This window comes from Oryzias latipes, chromosome 22 (genome assembly GCF_002234675.1).
Source record: "Oryzias latipes chromosome 22, ASM223467v1".
NCBI lineage: Eukaryota > Metazoa > Chordata > Actinopteri > Beloniformes > Adrianichthyidae > Oryzias > Oryzias latipes.
This window is the reverse complement of record NC_019880.2, coordinates 1408202-1426913: the sequence shown is the minus strand read 5'-3', so window position 1 is coordinate 1426913 and position 18712 is coordinate 1408202. Positions and strand designations below refer to the sequence as shown.

At 45.7% G+C, this 18712-nt stretch overlaps 3 protein-coding genes and 1 long non-coding RNA gene across 6 annotated transcripts; 2 read left to right on the top strand and 2 right to left on the bottom strand.

Moving 5' to 3' along the window:
* Positions 1-2947: 2947 nt before the first annotated feature.
* Positions 2948-7375, bottom strand: synj2bp (synaptojanin 2 binding protein). The gene is made up of 4 exons (XM_011490052.3): positions 7139-7375; positions 5794-5930; positions 4833-4940; positions 2948-3976 (listed from the first exon to the last, which is right to left on the bottom strand). The coding sequence occupies exons 1-4, from the start codon at positions 7200-7202 to the stop codon at positions 3854-3856; spliced, it is 432 nt and encodes a 143-aa protein (XP_011488354.1). The 5' UTR covers positions 7203-7375; the 3' UTR covers positions 2948-3853.
* Positions 7376-9640: 2265 nt separating this feature from the next.
* Positions 9641-10040, top strand: LOC110017496. Its single transcript, XR_002292912.1, has 2 exons — positions 9641-9761; positions 9836-10040. It is a non-coding gene; the product is annotated as an uncharacterized LOC110017496 (long non-coding RNA).
* Position 10041: 1 nt separating this feature from the next.
* Positions 10042-13624, bottom strand: LOC101161201 (galectin-3). Of its 3 annotated transcripts, XR_002292905.2 has the most exons (7): positions 13480-13624; positions 13051-13068; positions 12263-12967; positions 11451-11539; positions 11212-11368; positions 10353-10643; positions 10042-10212 (listed from the first exon to the last, which is right to left on the bottom strand). XR_002292905.2 is itself a non-coding variant. In XM_011490051.3 (6 exons), the coding sequence occupies exons 2-6, from the start codon at positions 13063-13065 to the stop codon at positions 10488-10490; spliced, it is 1122 nt and encodes a 373-aa protein (XP_011488353.1). In that variant the 5' UTR covers positions 13066-13068; positions 13480-13624; the 3' UTR covers positions 10042-10487. The 3 variants fall into 3 exon arrangements, 2 of the variants coding, with proteins under 2 accessions (XP_011488353.1, XP_004082126.1); XM_011490051.3 differs by having other exon boundaries at positions 10042-10643; XM_004082078.4 differs by having other exon boundaries at positions 10042-10643; positions 13485-13623.
* A 345-nt stretch (positions 13625-13969) lies between these two features.
* Positions 13970-18051, top strand: gmfb (glia maturation factor beta). The gene is made up of 7 exons (XM_023951708.1): positions 13970-14099; positions 15184-15280; positions 15870-15919; positions 15994-16043; positions 16887-16969; positions 17044-17117; positions 17634-18051. The coding sequence occupies exons 1-7, from the start codon at positions 14097-14099 to the stop codon at positions 17703-17705; spliced, it is 429 nt and encodes a 142-aa protein (XP_023807476.1). The 5' UTR covers positions 13970-14096; the 3' UTR covers positions 17706-18051.
* The last annotated feature ends 661 nt before the right edge of the window (positions 18052-18712 follow it).

Sequence of the window (18712 nt, the reverse complement as noted above, 5' to 3'; positions counted from 1 at the left end):
CTGTTGACCCCAAGTACTTAAACTCCTGCACCTTCTTCACCTCAGCCCCCTGTAACCTAACGCTTCTACCTTGATCCTTCTCGTTCAGACACATGTATTCTGTCTTACTACGACTGACCTTCATGCCTCTTCTTTCCAGAGCAAACCTCCACCTCTCTAGCTGTTCCTCCACCTGCTCTCTACTCTCACTGCAAATTACAATGTCATCCGCAAACATCATTGTCCAGGGAGATTCCTGTCTTACCTCGTCTGTCAGCCTGTCCATCAGCATAGCAAACAAAAAAGGACTCAAAGCTGATCCTTGGTGTAGTCCCACCTCCACCTTGAACTCCTCTGTCTGACCTACAGCACATCTCACCACCGTCATACTTCTCTCATACATGTCCTGAACTACTCTGACATACTTCTCTGCCACTCCAGACGACCTCATACAGTACCACAGCTCCTCCCTCGGCACCCTGTCATACGCCTTCTCTAAATCTACGAACACACAATGCAGCTCCTTCTGACCTTCTCTGTACTTTTCCATCAACATTCTCAAAGCAAAAATGGCATCAGTGGTGCTCTTACGGGGCATGAAACCATACTGCTGCTCACAAATCTCCACCTTCTTCCTAAGCCTGGCTTCCACTACTCTTTCCCACAGCTTCATTGTGTGGCTCATCAACTTTATTCCTCTATAGTTGCTGCAGTTCTGCGTGTCACCCTTGTTCTTAAAGATCGGAACCAGAACGCTTCTCCTCCATTCCTCAGGCATCTTCTCACTCTCTAAAATCCTATTGAACAACCTTGTTAGAAATTCCACTGCTGTCTCTCCTAAGCACTTCCATACCTCCACAGGTACGTCATCAGGACCAACGGCCTTTCCGCTCTTCATCCTTTTCAGAGCCTTCCTAACCTCATCCTTTCCAATCTCTGCTACTTCCTGCTCCACAACAACCACATCTTCCTCCCTTCTTTCCCTGTCATTTTCCACGTTCATCAGCTCCTCAAAATACTCCTTCCATCTTTTCTGTACACTCTCCTGGGTTGTTAGCACCTTCCATCTCTGTCCTTAATCACCCTTATCTGTTGCACGTCCTTCCCATCTCTGTCTCTCTGTCTGGCTAGCCTGTACAAGTCCTTCTCTCCTTCCTTTGTGTCTAACCTGTCATATAGCTCATCGTAAGCTTTCTGTTTGGCCTTTGCCACCTCTCTCTTCACTCTACGCTGCGCTTCCTTGTACTCCTGTCTACCTTCCTCAGTCCTTTCTACATCCCACTTCCTTTTAGCCAACCTCTTCCTCTGGACGCATTCCTGTACTTCCTCATTCCACCACCAAGTGTCTTTACCGTCTTTCCTCTTTCCAGATGACACACCTAGCACCTTCCTACCTGTTTCCCTGATAATCTCTGCTGTAGTTTCCCAGTCCTCTGGAAGCTCATCCTGACCACCCAGGACCTGTCTCAACTTCTGCCTAAATTCCTCACAAGTTTCTTCATTCTGTAGCTTCCACCACTTGGTCTTCTTTTCTGTTTTCCCTATCTTCTTCTTCCTGACCTCCAGAGTCATCTAACACACCACCATGCGGTGCTGTCTGGCTACACTCTCTCCTACCACCACTTTGCAGTCATTAACCTCTCTCAAATGACCTCGTCTACATAGGATGTAGTCCACCTGGGTACTCCTACCTCCACTTCTGTATGTCACTCTATGTTCCTCTCTCTTCTGGAAGTAAGTGTTGACTACAGCCATTTCTATCCTCTTTGCAAAGTCCACCACCATCTGTCCCTCCAGATTCCTTTCCTTCACACCAAACCCATCACCTCCTCATCACCTCTGTTGCCCTCACCAACATGCCCATTAAAGTCTGCTCCAATAACAACTCTCTCTCCTCTGGGGATACTCTCTATGACCTCATCCAACTCACTCCAGAATCTCTCCTTCACTTCTAACTCACAGCCAACCTGTGGCGCATACCCACTGACTACATTCACCATCACCCCTTCAATTTCTAACTTTAGGCTCATCATCCTGTCTGAGACTCTTTTCACCTCTAGAACACTGTTTACAAACTCCCCCTTCAGAATCACTCCTACCCCGTTTCTCTTCCTATCAACACCATGATAGAACAGTTTGTATCCTCCTCCAATACTACGTGCCTTGCTGCCCTTCCACCTTGTCTCCTGCACACACAGTACATCTACCTTCCTTCTCTCCATCATGTCTGCCAGCTCTCTGCCTTTCCCTGTCATTGTGCCAACGTTAAGAGTCCCTATTCTCAAACCTATGTTCCTGCCTTTTCCCTTCTCTCTCTGGCCACGGACCCTTCTGCCTCCCCTCTTTCTTCGACCAACAGTAGTCAAATTTCCACCGACACCCTGTAGGTTAACAGCATCTGTGGCGGTCGTTGTTAACCCGGGCCTCGACCGATCCGGTATGTCTAAAGTGTTGTGGATGATTCGCATGGTTATTTTGGCAATTTTTACGCCGGATGCCCTTCCTGACGCAACCCTCTCTATTTATCCGGGCTTGGGACCGGCACAGAGGCAACTGGCTTGCAACCCCTGTGGCTAGATTATGCATTTTCTCTAGCATAAAGGTGGAATTTAGATCCATCTGTGTTCTGATTCCACACCAGATTCAAGTATCAACGTTTCTTTTTTCTCCTCTGATCTACAAGCCTAAACACCTTCCTGACTCTCCAAAGGAGATGACTAGACAGAGGCTGATGAGGCTCCAAAGGAATCTATGGGTTTTGATGTGATTCATGAAGACGAAGCAGCTCCAGGTTATAAATAACATTTAAAGATTGCTGTCAAATCTTCCTCCTACTTATTCCTATAAATCTAATTTTATTCTATAAGAACACTGCTGAAAGAAAACCCCACAGCCCTTTCACTTTCAACTGCTGCATCATTTATTTTTTAATCACAATTTTTTCATTCTGTCTTAAAAAAAAAAAAACTTTTTCATTGGAGACCAGTGCTTTTATTTTGGAATGCAAACATTACATCTGCTCAAAGATGCAGGTCCTCTTTGGCCTTCTGTGCTTCGTCACAACAAACACTGTCATGTTTCCACAGAGGCAGGCAGACATCAGTGTTCTCTGTGAGATCCTTAACGACCGCCATGTTCACGAAGAAAGACGCCGCCTTAAGCCAGGCTTTGGACACGAAAGGGGAAAAACATCTGACAGGAAATGGGCTTCGGGACCTGAAACACTTCAATCAACAGAGCGGACTTCATCTGCGAACCTTTCTGATGCCAGAGCGTCACGTTAACAGATTTACAGGAAGTGAACTTCAGCTCTCCTGTCCTGCTGCTGGAGGAAATCCATCAAGTGCAAACCTCTGAGATTTTTTCCACCGATTCTGTTTCCTTTGTGTCTGCAGGAGCAGCAGTCTGGGTCTGAAGTCTGAAACCAGGAGGGAATCTGAGGAAGAACCTGCTGACAGAGCCTGAATGTCGGGGTTTGAAAGGATCGGGTTCTCCTGAAGACCCGATGGAGATCTGCTCAGAGGGCAGACGGATCAGATCTACGTCTGAGCGTGAACGGAGCTGAGACGCTGGAGGCGTTTCCCTCACTTTAAGCCCCTCCCACAAGAGTCTGGCGGTTCACAAGCGGATCTCAGCTCCGCCGCTGGAATATTCACATGCGTCCCTCCTCACGCCACACATTCATCGGCGGGAGGCGAGCGTGACTCGCGTGGGAGGAGCTATCCAGAAGCTACAGTTAATCACAGATAGGTAAAAGTCGGAGAGACTCGTTGGCGACACGATCACCTGCTAAAGGGAAGAAAAGCCTCTACGGTTCAGACGCTGGTCCTTCATTCACTTCTTTGGCGTTAAGCTACGTTTTTCTGTGTTTACGTCAGTTAGAAGACCGGATCCTTCGGACCACGAGCACCGCACAAGCGGAGAGCGCCAGCAGAAATCCCAGGACGGGCAGGGCCGAAGGCGTCCATCCTGCAGGTGCAGGTCTGTGACGGGTCCACTGTAAGACAGAGGACGTCCAGAATCAGCCGAGGTCACAGGTCACACCTCATCCACAAACGTCTGCGTTAGACTCGTCACGGTTTCCAGGAGCCCCTTCATCACATCCTCCACCAATGTCATCAAGTACAAAATGACTGTTTCAAAGGCAAAGAGATCCTCATCTCATCACCTGATATGCAGTAAACCTGAAGACAGAAGGGCACAGACCCCCGTCTGCTAAAGCTGCAACTGAGGTTTCCAGAATAAAAGACTAGAATAACGTGTTTGAAGCTCAAAGCTGCTCTCAGCTCGAGAAATTCAAATAAATATTCAGGAAACAGTCAGACACAGTCAGCTATACTTCTGTAAAGTTTGGTGTCGATAACTGAAAGATAACTTATGATAAAACTTCTCACATAGGAAGCGAGTTCTGGTCCCATTTCTGGTTTGAACGTCTCATCTATGCTGGGAAATGTTAGCGAGATGCTCACATGTTAGCTGCTCAGACCCGCCAAAATAAGATCTTGTTACAAAGTATTTCCTGTTTTCATGCTCAGTTTGTGAGCAGCCTCAAAATCAAAGCCGCCTGTTTTTCTGCACAGAGTAATGAACATTCTGGTCAAACGCCAACAAAATAAATGTTTTTTTTCAAAATAAAACCTTTTCAGAACGCAGAGATGGTTAGAGAAACGGCTGTAGGGTTTTGTGTTTCTGAAAAAGATCTTTCACAACACTAAAGCGATCACATCTTTGGTTTGGTTTGTACGTATTTCTGCAACTACTTGATTAAAAACACAGAGAACAAAAAAAACCTTTAGACTCTTCTCTCTCCAACCGAACATCAGAGTAAACTTCCGGGTCAGAAAAACACTCACATCCTCTTTTGGCCTCTTCAAAACGTGCAGCTCCACCTGGTTCCCCGCACACCTGAAAATGTTCACCACCTGTCGGTGCGCCATGTTCTCCAGCTTGGTCCCGTTTATCTGCGTCACACAAAAACGAATGAGAGAGGGGGATCGCCAATGCAGAAGGCTCAGAAACCAAACTGAAATCAAAGCTGTGAGCGGCGTTGGCTGGCCGCTACCCGCCCTCGCCGCCACCCTCCGACCCCGCCCTCACAGGCTGAGTGGCAGCTACAACCCCCTCACTCTCCCCTTCGCTCCTGCCCTCATTCATGAAAAAAAAACTCTTTTCTGTTGGTTTTATCTCCATAGCAACCATTTTATTTTTTGGTCGTCTGGAGGTGACGAACAGATTGATGTAACTTTTAGAAGAATCTGCTAAAGTAATATTTGGGGATCTCCTTAGCAACTGAGTTTTTTTTTGTTACCACGCCGACACTGCTAATATATTCATATTTTATGTTGTTTCGTTCAGGTTTAGCTGATTTATGTATTAAATTTTCCCAACGTTCTGGTAAAAGGTGCGTAAGCAACGGGGGCCGCCACTTTTGCGAGCTCGTCACGCCACTAACGTCGTCAAAAATCTATAAACTTTAAAAACAACAGTAGCGTTTTAGTAAAGCTCCAGGAGTTAGGAGGTGATGGACAGAAATCTCCAGTAGTTCAAATTGGTAGAAGGTACCAAAGGTTTTGTTTTTAAATTCAAGATGACAGCCTCTTCCTGAGGTCAAAGGTCAATAAAACTCTGCTTGTGGATTTAGACTTAACCTCAAACAAGTTTTTCTAACATTGTGAAAAAATGTGAAAATCGTCACATTTTGGCGGGTTTGTGGCAGGGCGTTTTCTCTCAAAGGGGCAATAATACAGAAGATAGTTTCCATAATTCTTCTCTCTGAACAATAACTCCATCCCATAAATAGACAGCGTGGATTACAGAGAGGATCTTGTCTCCCTCCTGGAGTCTCCCGTCCAGCGCCGCCGCTCCGTCCTCTTTGATCTTGGACACGTAGATGCCGCTGTCATTCATGGCGTCCCGCTGGTCCACTCCTCCCACGATGTTGAAGCCCAGACCTGAGGACCAGAGCAGAAGATCTGCAACAACAGCTGATCAAAGTACAGGAGCACAACCAACGGGGACGTCCACGCGTGGGGGGGTCCTACAACGGGAAACTTGAGACTGGGGCCATGTCCGAATCACCGCCCTAACTACTAAAAAACTAGATAGTGCAGTACTATGCAGTGCCCTGGATTTTAAAAGCAATTCAGACACCATGCTCACTACTTTTTTTTTTCATCGATTTCACGAAGTTAATATCTAATTGATGTGAGCGTTTTGCGTTGCTTACTTATGGCTGTGTCTGAATTCCTTCCCTACTCACTATATAGGGCGTTCACCATTTTGTAGTGCTGTCTGAATCTACGATTCAAAAATCCAGTGCCCTAAAAAACCAGTGTGCATCAATGCTCACTAGATCGGCCATTATAGACCACAATGCATTGTGTCGGAACAACTTTCGCCAAAAAGATTTATCTAAATTTCTTTTTATTAATAAACCATCAACGTTTTATCTTCAGAAGACAGCGGACTCTTAAATAATCGTCGTAGAATGCTCATATTAGTTAGATTTTAACTTTGTGAAATCGATGACGTCATATCTGCCGTTTAATAAAAAAAGTAGTGCGCCTGATATCTGAATTACTTTTAAAATTCAGGGCACTACATAGTCTAATTTTTTAGCAGTTTAGGGGTTAGGGTGGGAATTCGGACACAGCCTATGAGTCCACTGTCTTCTGAAGATAAAAACATTAATGGTTTAGTTAAAAAAACACACACATTATAAATACATGGCAAAAGTTGTTCCAACGCAATGCATTGTGGTCTATATTCGCCGATTTAGTGAGCATCGATGCACACTGGTTTTTCACAGAGACTTCTGGGAAATATCTAGGGCTCTGGGTTTTGGAATTGTAGACAGCACTACAAAATGGCGAACGCACAAATAGTGCACTATATAGTGCGTAGGGACGGGATTCGGACACAACCATCGGTTCACAAGACTGCCCGTTATCTTCCTTCAGACCAGAAACCTGCAGTCTTTTTCACGAAGGGTCAATAGTTTTGAACGTTTCTTACTGACTTCCGGGACCGATCCACAACCCTCACGCGGGCAGCTCAAGGCTGGACGGACCCTCTTCTCAGATTAGCTTTAGCTTCCGCGTGCTGACAGCCGGACTCCTGGTAAAGCAGGGAAACCGCTAACTGCGAACCGAGGTCTTACCTGTCGGTCCCCGTTTCAGCGTTATGTTCACCGGGTCGGTGGGCGAGTTCAACGAGCCGTTCATTGTCCCGACTGTCAATTAAAACAAGCCGGGGAGAAAGTGGACGAGGGGGGGCAAACTATTTATCTAGAGTTTAACTCATTGAAAGTTTCGATTTTGATGCTCCGGTCCAGACGGAACTCATAGTTTCACTGACCCCCAACGGTCAGAGGAGGAACTGCAGGACGACCTTTGAACTGACACGATCGAAAGTTCGGAAAACCGGAAATGACGCAACAGAGGAGTGTTTACGGGGGCGGAACCGCCGCTCAGAGTCCAATCCAGCGTCAAAGAGCTCCGTCAAACTTGAGGTTTACAATATTTGTGGCAGTTGTACAAGGTGCCCATCAAATTATATTTGGATTAGACAAAGAAAAACGTAAACAATGACAAAAATTAAGTAAACGAATATACAATAACAAAAAAATACAAACTTAAATAAAATAAGATTAAAGCACCAAAAAAAGGGGGATACATGGGCATTAGAATGATTATTAACTTATGGGTTTTCAAAAAGCCATAAATTACATAGCAAGTTTTTTTTATGAAGTTTACGGATGAAAAATAAAAGCAAACTTTTTTTGTAAAATGTGAAAAAATATGGTTTGAGTTTAAGGAATCGACATTTGTGTATATTGAATTTACCCAGGATAATTATAACATAAGAAAATTTCTGTGGTTTTGTTATCTAAAATAAACCCATAAATGATGTCCTTAATAGAAAAGTCTGCTAAACATGGAATCTTTGGGAGGAGCCACTACTGTATATCATCCCAAAAGGCATTAAAGTAATAACATTCAAAGAATAGATGCTCAGTTGTTTTAATATCCTCATTAAAAAAAAAGAACAACAGTTTCCAGGAATTCCAAACCGTTTTCTGAGTAATTCCTTGAAAGGGTTTTAAAGTGGACTTCCTGTTTTGGCAAGTTCTAAACCCAAATACGTTCAAACATTAACATTTGTTTATTAGCCAATATTATCATTAAAAATTCAGCTTTTAATGTAAATGCTATCCAAGATATTTTGAGTTTTACGACTAAGCGTAGAAGGAAACAAAAAATATAAATATACGAGAATAAAGTCGAGAAATTATAAGGAAAAAAAATGCAAATTTAAGGACGAAAAAACATGAGTTTGAGTTTAAAAAATCTTATTTTACAAGGAAAATGTTCATTTTTTTTTAAATAAAGTGGTACATTTACATAAAATAAAGCAGATTCATTGATATTCAGTGCGTTATCCATCCGATTTCTCTGGACTGTCTGCAACATAAATCAGTTATTTAACTTTGTTAAAACATTTTAAAGGTTTAATAGAACATTAAAAAAGCTTAACTTTCTTCCTGAAAAATTGACTTTTTTCTCACAAATGCTTGACTTTTCCCATCATTTTACAACTTTATTCTCATGCATTTTTTTCTTTTTAATAATCCGCCTTAGAGTTAAAAAAAAAAACAGGATCCATAAACCCTAAAAAAGCACAAATAATTAAAGAATTTCTTTTGGCCTCATTGTAAAAACACATGCAAATTATATTTGTTGAACACGTTTCTTGAATCTCAATACTGATTTATTAAATCTAGTTTTGATGTAAATTTTCCAAAAACCATGTTCACCTTCACCTGAAAAGTGGAAAATTAGCTATAAGGAATATATATATATATATATATATATATATATATATATATATATATATATATATATATATATATATATAATATATATATATATATATATATGATTGACAGGAGTAAAAAAGTCAGATTATTATTGTTGTTTAAATATTTTGATTAAAATTAAAGTTTTTTAAATTCTAACATTTGAAAGCCTCATGGACATTGGTGCATTTTTATTTTCAGTGAAAGAGTCACCTTAAGTGGAAAATGTTGCTCTCAGAACTTTACAAACTGTTCTTTTAGGATTTTCCAGATGAATAAACTCAGACCGAAAGTTTTGCTGCACATTTCCATGAAAAATGAATTTGCTTTTTAACATTTTTTTCCATTCTAGATGTTCCTGCATAGAAAGAGTTCATCTGTGTAGGTTTGGTTCTGATCCGATTTTTCTGAGGCTTCAACAGTGACACAAAAGTGAAAAATCCCCAGATTCATCTCAGATTAACAATATAGAATTGGAAGGTGATGTCTGAGGAAGAAAAGCAGAAATGCAGCATCCATCCATCTTCCTCCGTTCATCCATGACCGGGTCGCGGGGGCAGCAGTCTAAGAAGATGCCCTGACTTCCCTCGCCCCGCCACTTCCTCCAGCTCCTCTGGAGCCAGCTGAGAGACGTAGTCTCTCCAGCGTGTCCTGGGTCTTCCCTGGGGCCTCCCCCCAGTGGGACATGCCCGGAACACCCCTCCAGGGAGGCGTCCAGGAAGCATCCGGACTAGATGCCCGAGCCACCTCAACTGGCTCCTTTCGATGTGGAGGAGAAGCGGTTCTACTCCGAGCTCCCCGCGGGTGACCAAGCTCCTCCCCCCATCTCTAAGGGAGCGTCCAGCCCCCTGCAGAGGAAGCTCATTTCAGCCGCCTGTGTTCGGGACCTGGTTCTTGGGTCATGACACAGAGCTCATGACCATAGGTGAGTATTGGAACGAAGATTGGCCGGTAAATCGAGAGCTTTGCTTTCTGGCTCAGCTCTCTCTTCACCAACAGACCGATACAGCGACCGCATGACTACGGACGCCGCTCTGATCCGCCTGTCAATCTCACGCTCCAGCCTTCCCTCACTCGAGAACAAGACCCCAAAGTATTTAAACTCCTCCACCTGGGGCAGGGATACTCCACCCACCCAGAGATGGCAAACTACCTTACGCCGGTCGAGAAATGCAGCATGAAGTTCATAAAACAGCTTGAATCAGTTTCTGTTAGTCGTTTCCTTTATTTATAAAATCTAAATAGTCCACGATTCCTCTTTGGCAACACATTTAGGAACCCATCTCTGTGTTTTCCAATTTTCTCAGGAGGATGGTCATCGCGCAGAAACGGGTTCAGGATTGATTTTAGCATCAAACGTTCATGCACAGCAAAGGCTTGAAGTGAAATTCATAGAAAGAACAGAAGAAGAATCACACATGTAAACAAAACACTGTTTGGGAGGCTTTTCCACTACAGTCATTTCATTCTATATATATTAGCTTTTCCTTAAAGTTTCTATTTAGACGTAATTTACCTAAATCCTCATTTGGGTGCATTTAGAGTCATTCGATGGGTTGAGAAAAGGTTGCCGTCTGCTGTGGGGTGAACGCCGCCCGCCAGCACCGATCGCTCACGGGGCTCAAACGCGCCGGTCTCCCCGGCGGCCGGTTCAGATCATGCTGGGCGCGGCGCTGTAGAGGATCAGGTCTCCCGTGACTCGCAGAAGCGTCACGTCCTCCAGCCCGCCCGCTCTGTGCTCGTACTCCAGCAGGTGGGTGCCGTCCACGGCCACTTTGAAGGAGTCCTCCTCCACCAGGATCTTCAGCTGAGGGGAGCAACCAGAGAGCCGGAGCGCATCGGCACAGTCAGACGGGAAATTCCCTCTGGGATTAAGACTTCCCAACAACACTTGTGATAAAACAAGTCAACGGAAACATTCTGAAATGTAAACAACTAAAATACAGAATTTCAGAAGAGACACAGGAGTGTCTGTGTTTTCTGATCATTTAGATGTTTTACAGTTAGTCCTGCTAAATATGTAAATCCTATTCATTTCTCTTTATTTTCCTAAAAAACAATTTGCTTGTTTTTGTGACAGTGAAAGGGAAACAAAGAAGAAAACTGATCATTTCTGTCCCTTTTACTTAATAAAGCCTTTAAGACACTTTTGAAAACCAACAATAGTGGATTCCTTAGATTAAAACACATAAAATGCATCCATGAGGATCATTGAAAACGGAAGTAACGACGTTCCTGAAGGAACTTTGGAAAACCTTCTTCTGACGAGTCGTTTGTTTAGAAAAACCTTAAATCCTAAACTGGAAGTGCCACATTTTTCCCAGAAGACCGAGGGTCTTAAAGCTGCTCATCCGTCTCTGTAGCTGTCGTTTTACCTCAAAGGTGCGTCCCTGCACAAATGGAAAGCCCCCGTCCCGCTCCTCTGGCCCCCAGCAGTGTCCCAGGTTGGAGTTCCTGACAATCGTTTGCTCGTTGAAGCGAGGATTGAAGTGGAACACGACGTCCGAACCTTTGATGAAGTCAACCTGGAACCTGGAAGAAGCAGATTCCGCTCATGAGGGTCGGCCAGAGCGGCAAACACGCGCGGAGGCGGAGCCTGACTGTAAACCCAGACCTGTTGGCCCCGGGGACCGGCTCCCCGATGATGGTGATTAGAAGTCGTGGCATGATTCCAGCGTGAAGGGGGAGATCGTACGGCAACATCTGCACAAAACACACATTTAAACTGAGAAATGATCCGAACTGGCCTGTAAAAATGTGTTAAAAAAAAAAAGAATATTTACCTCTTTATGCCCCCCCCCCCCCCCATATAACAGGTGGCTTTCTGCCATAAAGTATTTAGTTAAACATTAAAGGAAGTTTGGACCCCGCCCACATTCCTGCAGGAACACCTTTATGAATCACTGTCCTTTCTTTATTTCAACACCAGGTTATCATACACAAACATTTCTGTGAAAATTCACAATGAATTCAAAGAAAAAATGACAAAAACAGCTTTCATTCTAAACATGCAGCTGACTCAGGTCCAGGAGGAAATTATTGCACTTGAAATAGATTAAACTTATTCTGAGTTCAGATTCCAGCACTAATCAAACCACATGTCGACTCTGGAAGTGACGTCCTTGTCCAACTTTTCAATAAAAAGGCGGATTATATCTGGGCTGAAAAACAAAAAAACGCATTCATTTAGAACTTCAAAGTCCTCGGCTGCTTTGTGCTTCAATCGCACCCCAGCAGAGCACCGACTACAGAAATGACAGAAGCTGTGGTTTAAACCCGACCAGAGTGCTGCAGTCCACCCCCTCTGGATCACAGAGAGAGACGGTTTCTGAGAGAGGATCTCCACAGGACACCAGACCCGATTCACACCGAAAAACCAAACGCTACAAGCAAGTGCTGGAAAACTTGTGAAATGTGAACACTCACCAGCGTGCCCCCAGCAGCAGGGGGCCCACCGTACGGACCCATGGGCGCAGGACCGGGACCAAAAGAACCAGGGTTGGGACCAAAACCGCCGCCTCCAGGTGGACCCCAGGAGCCAGGCGGCATTTGAGGAAATCCTCCTGAGGGAAATGCAGGGAATCCGGGGCTGGTGGCAGGGGGGAAGGCACCGGGTCCTCCGGGTCCGTACATCCCGTTGCCTCCTGGTTGGCCGCCGGGATAAGGCACGTTTGGGTAAGGCCCAGGAGGAGCTCCGGGGCCAGACGGATATGGCCCTGCTGGATAGGGACCAGGACCTCCAGGAAACTGTCCTGGGGCTGCTTCAGGGGGGTACTGCCCGTGGAACTGCCCTGGCGCTCCCGGACCGGAGGGGTACTGGCCTGGAGCTCCTGGTGCAGGTGGAAACTGTCCAGGTATTCCAGGACCAGCGGGAAAGCCACCCGGAGCTGAAAGCGGTCCTGGATATTGGCCTGGAGCTCCGGGACCTGAAGGGAACGAGAAAGGTCCCGGGGCCCCCGGTCCAGAGGGTCCACTGTTGTAGTCGAGTGGGGCTGAGGGCTGGGTGGGGGCGCCGGGGGCGGAAGAAGGCCACCCTGGATTTGAAGGAGGATTTCCAGTTGGAGCAGAAGGGTTGGTATTGCCAATTTTCTTAGCCTGGCTCGGCGTGTCCTCCCCTAAAGCATCTGATAGCTACAAGAAAAAGAGAAAGGTAAAATGACAGGCCCCGCCCACAAAAGCACATCCGGAATCATGAGGGAATTCTTTGAACTCACAGAGAAATCTGCCATGATCTGCAAGAAAAGAAGAAACAGAAGCGGTCAGTTTGACTTGACATCTTTTCAGTATCAACCACTGAACATTACAGACTAAGAAGAGCCACAGAGGCTCGGATCAAATGTTTCCATCCTCTCATTCTGACGCACAGAGGAATTCAGACGAAGTCCAAATACCTCAGCAGAACAACTGCGACATCACTTTAACACGTTTATACTGACCGCATTCACTATACACAGAATATTTATAACAAAAAAGCTCTTAAAAATGCCAACACTGTTAGAGTCTAACAGCAGCTGTGAGTAAAAAACTTAATAGTTGCTTCTCGACCACTAGCCAACAGTCGCTAACTAACTGCTGGTAAACATTCGTTTAATCTGACTTTTTCTCCATCTAAAGCGAGAAGCGCCTAAAGTTGAGTTTTATACCTTACTGGAAGTAACGCTGATCCCAGAGGGAGAACAAAAGCTGGAAAGCGACGATTTATCCAGCCGTGGAAACCAGGAGAACAGCAGTGAAAGCTAGCGTTAGCTTCCAAAACTCAAAACTCCTAAAAGACGATGCGCATGCGCCGGACTGATGACGTATGAGATCACAGAGGCGGAAGTAAGTGTGCAGCAGGCAGCAGCTGTCATGGAAACAAACAACACATACCTCTCACATTTAACATCTATTCTCTATTTCCTTACAATCTGAATCCTATAGTGCGTTTGTGAATTAACTTAATATTAAGTGTTCCTGCGCTCCCCATAAGTTTAGTAAACAAACAAGAAAGTTTGTCCATTTTAAAATTAACCTGATTAATTTTTTTTCATGATAACACGTTTTTATGTATTAAAAATCTGTATAAAACCTGAAAATGTGATTTCATGTGACATATTTATTGACTGTTGTCATTTAGAAGGGGTTTAGTGAGCAGAGTGAGGCGGGAAGGAGGGGCGTCTGTCTGGAATTGCGCCGCTCCGAGCCGTCCGTCAGTCAGCCTCCCTGCCGTTCAAAACCGCAGCTACAGCTTCTCGGGATTTCTTTGTTAAACTCCGTGACCATGGTAGGTTATTCTGCTTCCGCTGTTTTCACTTCTGCGACCCAACGGACAAGATCAAACAAAAGAGAAGTTTTTTATTTATTTATTTTGTAGTCTTTTATTTGTTTTTTATAGGAGGGAGCGCGATCGTAGGTGGTTTAGCGTTAGCCTGCTAGCCTAGCATCACTTCCACCCTTTGCTATCAAGCGCACTAAGATGGAAATGGCTCTACTTCCGCCTAGTGCCTTCAAATTAAAAGGACGCAACTCTAACAGTCAATTCTTTTTCATTGTACTTGAAAAGTAAGCCATTAAAGATCAATGGTAACCTATTTTATTCTAATTTGGCATCACTGACTTGACTGAAAATATATTGTTTCTTTTTATGCACAAAGTTGTCTACGGTTCTTTGAAATATAAAGGCATCAAAGGAACCATTATTTTGAAGGTTCGTCCGTGTGATTTCCTGTCGGTGTGTATTTTCAGCTTGATTCCTAGCATGGATGTGTTTGAACAAGTCTGTCTGCAGCTTCGTGCTAACTCCTCATGTTCTACCGACATTTCCCTCCTTCTTCCTGCCCGGGTGTCACGACAACTTCGCTCCGCGCGCCCTCCCGACACCGGGGCGGTAATCCTGTACCCGTTCACCTGCGTTCTGATGCTCCCGGTTGGAGTCAGAGGCGGAAGGGACAGATTTAGCCAGAAAATGAATAAACTTTCATTTTAGAGTGCCGTTTGTCCATAAAACCCACATTTCTCAGACATTTTTCCTCCTAATCTGAGAAGATCTCAGAGAAATCCAGACTCCATGATCTGTTTAGGAAGGAGCAGACCTCCAGTCTGTCTGCTGGAGTTCTGTAGAACTTTTCTGGAAGGTCAGAATCCACCGAACAGCAGATTGGCGATTCCTTTCTCTCTAAATTAAAATGAAAACAGTCATGTGACGTTTGGAAGCTCCACTTCCCTAAAAGGTCACGTGATCAGATCCTACCTGCCTCCCGAGCTCCTCCTGGAAGGCAGGTAAGGATCTGATCTCCTCCTCCTTCTGAGCTCCTCCTGGAAGGAGGCGTTAGGAGCAGCTGGAGCTCATGTGCTTCTCTCCTCCTCAGAGCGAGTCTCTGGTGGTTTGTGACGTGGATGAAGATCTGGTGAAGAAGCTGCGGCAGTTTCGCTTCCGGAAGGAGACCAACAACGCGGCCATCGTCAGTGAGTCCCGCCGCCCTCACCCAGATCTCTGCAGAGTTACATGAAGCGTGGGGGGTTTAAATTATAGTGTGAGTCTCTCCACCACCCCCAGCCTCACATGGAGCTGCAGGGACTCGATGTTCATCGACGTTCGGCTCCTCTCAGCGCGCTGAACTGAAAATGGGGGTGGGGGGGCATTATGGAGGGTAACTGGAGCACGAAAAGAGAACAAACACCCTTCATCAAAACCGAATAGCTGCGACTGACGTTCAGCCCGGAAAATCCAGTTTTAGTGGCTTTAAATGCAGCGTTTATGGGTGGAGGAGGGTGGAGGCCACAACGGTTTTCTTGGCAGGAGGGGAGGTCTGTCTGCGAGGAGGAGGAGGAGAACCCAGGAACGTAGTCAAAACTCAGAGCTGACTAGAAGTCAGTGGAGTGTCTGAAGGACAGGCGGGCGGCGCAGCGGGCGGGCGGCGAGAGGGCGGGCGGCGCAGCGGCCCTGGGTCCTCCTGTCTGAAGCAGAAGCTCCTCTCTCCAGAGCTCACTGAACATTCAGTTGTTGCTCCTCAGATTGTGTCTTTTCCAAACTGACTGGTTGATTTCCCTGCAGTGAAGATCGATAAGGACAGACAGCTGGTCATTCTGGACGAGGAGCACGAGGTGAGTCCTCGTCTCCGGTGGTCCCGCTTCTCTCACGGGAGCAGAAAACCGAGCCGCCCTCTTCTGTCTTTCAGGACATTTCTCCAGATGATCTGAAGGACGAGCTTCCCGAGCGCCAGCCCAGATATCCTTTTGATAAATGATGAAGCTGTGGAGAAGCGTCTTCGTCCTTTTGGAGCGTCGTCTTTTGATGCCTAAACGGTCCGCACGCCGTCATCCACAGAGTCGAAGCACAGAATGGGATTTTTAAAGAAGAGTTTTGATAAATATGAACATATTTATGCTGAAAAAAATTATTTTCCAACTGGCTTTGCCTCCTGACTCTGCCGATGTGAAACATCTGAGGTTTCTCAAAAGGGAGCAGCCCTCACCCTCACACTCCCACCTCCATGCCCTAAACAGAAGTTGTTTGTGCTCCTGTGCAGTAAACCTGCTCAAAGTCTGTTGGGTACGGTGGCCCTGAAGGACAAATCACTCAGCACGAAAAACAAAGATTTTTAAAAAAGCAAAACAAAAGAAACCACTTTTCGTTTTAGGAAACAAAATCCCATTAAAACATTTTTGAAAACTAAATTAATTTCCAGAAATCAACATGAAAAGTTAAAAAATGAAACAATAGGAAACTGGTACTTTTCCACTTTCTTATTTTGGTGGAATTTTATTTTGATGTTTTTCCTCTTTGTTTTGCTTTTTTCTTTTATGTGTTAAATGTGTTTTTGCATTGAATAGTTTGTTCATTTGAACTTCAGGGCCACCGTAGTTAGAGTCCAAATGTTTGAGGAATTTTCAGAGTATTCCTCGGCCCTCATCGGGCCTCGGAGCGTTTGTCCGGAGGTTTTGGGAAGAATCCAGATTGAATTCAGACCTTCTGGTCCTGTTTCCACTCGTCCATCAGAACTGCATTTCCCATCATCCATCAGAACTGCTTTTCCCATCGCTGTGTGACGGTGTCCTTAGCGCTCTGAACGTTCATCGTCTACAGCTACAAGTACCAGCACGATGACGGCCGGGTGTCGTACCCGCTCTGCTTCATCTTCTCCAGCCCTGTGGGTAAGACGGCTCTCCCGCCGCACGTTCGAGTCCACAGCGGCGCTTTGGCACTTCTTCTGTGTTTTTTTTTTCAGGCTGCAGACCCGAGCAGCAGATGATGTACGCCGGCAGCAAGAACAAGCTGGTGCAGACGGTGGAACTCACTAAGGTCAGTGACCTTTGACGAGGGAAAGCAGGAAGTGAACATCCTGACCTCGCGTCGACCCGCTCGGCTTCCTGTGCTCGCCACAACGTTCCTCACAGGCTTAACCGGAAGAAGAATTCACCGTCAATCTGTTTGGATCGTTCCAGGACGGAGTGTGTGTGTGTGTGTGTGTGTGGGGGGGGGGGGGGGGGGGGGCGCTGTCACGTTGTTCGTTTAATTAATAGAGAAAATGTCTTTTATCTTATTTATGTAAACATTTAATTTAAACGGGATGAAACACTGCATCTTTATGTTTCACATACATACAAGCACACAAAAAAATGTGACTTAAATTTTGTAATATTTACCAATAGTCCCTCCTACAATTCAGAGGTGAATTTTTAATGAACTCCTGGCGCTCTGCAGAAACTACGTCCTAAAACGGCACAGGTTTTTGGGGGGATTTTGGCTGAAAACGGCAGAATCCACGCTGTGAAAGTTGATCAGACGATGAAACAAACTCTTCGTCTTTTGTTTCAGGTGTTCGAGATCAGAAACACAGAGGACCTGACAGAGGAGTGGCTCCGGGAGAAACTGGGCTTCTTCCGCTAACGCGGCGGCCTCAGGCGGAGGTTTGGGGTGTGAGGAGGCTCCAGCCCAGCCCATCTTCATCGTCTTCTTCCTCTCCTCTTCACCTGTGGAAGCGGCCGTGCGGGGCGGTCTGCGGCTCGGTCCGGGTTCTGCAGTCGCGGTTCCGACACGGCTCTGTTTTTGTCTCATGTGCCAGTGACGTATCCGTACCGACGAGCGCTCCCGATCCCGACGTCGGTCCATCTCCATCCTCTCTGTGGAGAATTTTAAAGCTTAGTAACGTTTTTCGGATCTCCTTGGTTCTGTTTGGTTCTGTAGAGGAAGTCCCGCCTTTCTTCGGTTTCTTTTGATGTTCTGTCGTTTCTGGTCTGAACGGTGTCTCTCCTTCAGCACGTTACTCTGCCTGTCTGCTTCCCGCTGTGACTCTTCCAGGAACTTTAATCCCGACTAAACATTCCAGACGTTTCCGCTCGAGTCGGCGGTGGCGAGCGTTTTCCCCGTCAGTCATCATTTCTGCTGTTAATGAATGTGGTGCCGAGTCTGCATGCTAGGGCCCTCGGCTGCTCAAGAATGTGACAAGAACCGTTTTCTGTACAGAACAGGGTTCGACCATCGGAGGTTTCCCGCGTCCGGCGCCGCAGCTGCTCGTACCTCGTGCCATTATTCAAAGTCCTCAGAGCAGCCTGCGAGCGCAGTTGGTCTCTTCCACTCTCAGCGGCGCTGAGTCAGCACTTTGACAGGAAGCACACGGCATCGAAAAGCCTCGGAAACGGCGACGACGCAGAACGTAGAAAAAGTCCTTCAGATCTAAGATTCTTTGGTTCACTTTCACTCAGGCTCAAACTTCAGATTAGCGACCCACATCATGATACTTCCACCGTTGCTGCCGTTAAACTGCTGATCCATTTTCTTTGTGACACCTTTTTGTTTTTTTCCTTTTGGAAAAAACATAAAGGCTTCTTTGTTAATCTGAGGCTTGTAGAATCTGAGATGCAGGAAACATTTAGCTCCACATACAGATTTTCAAA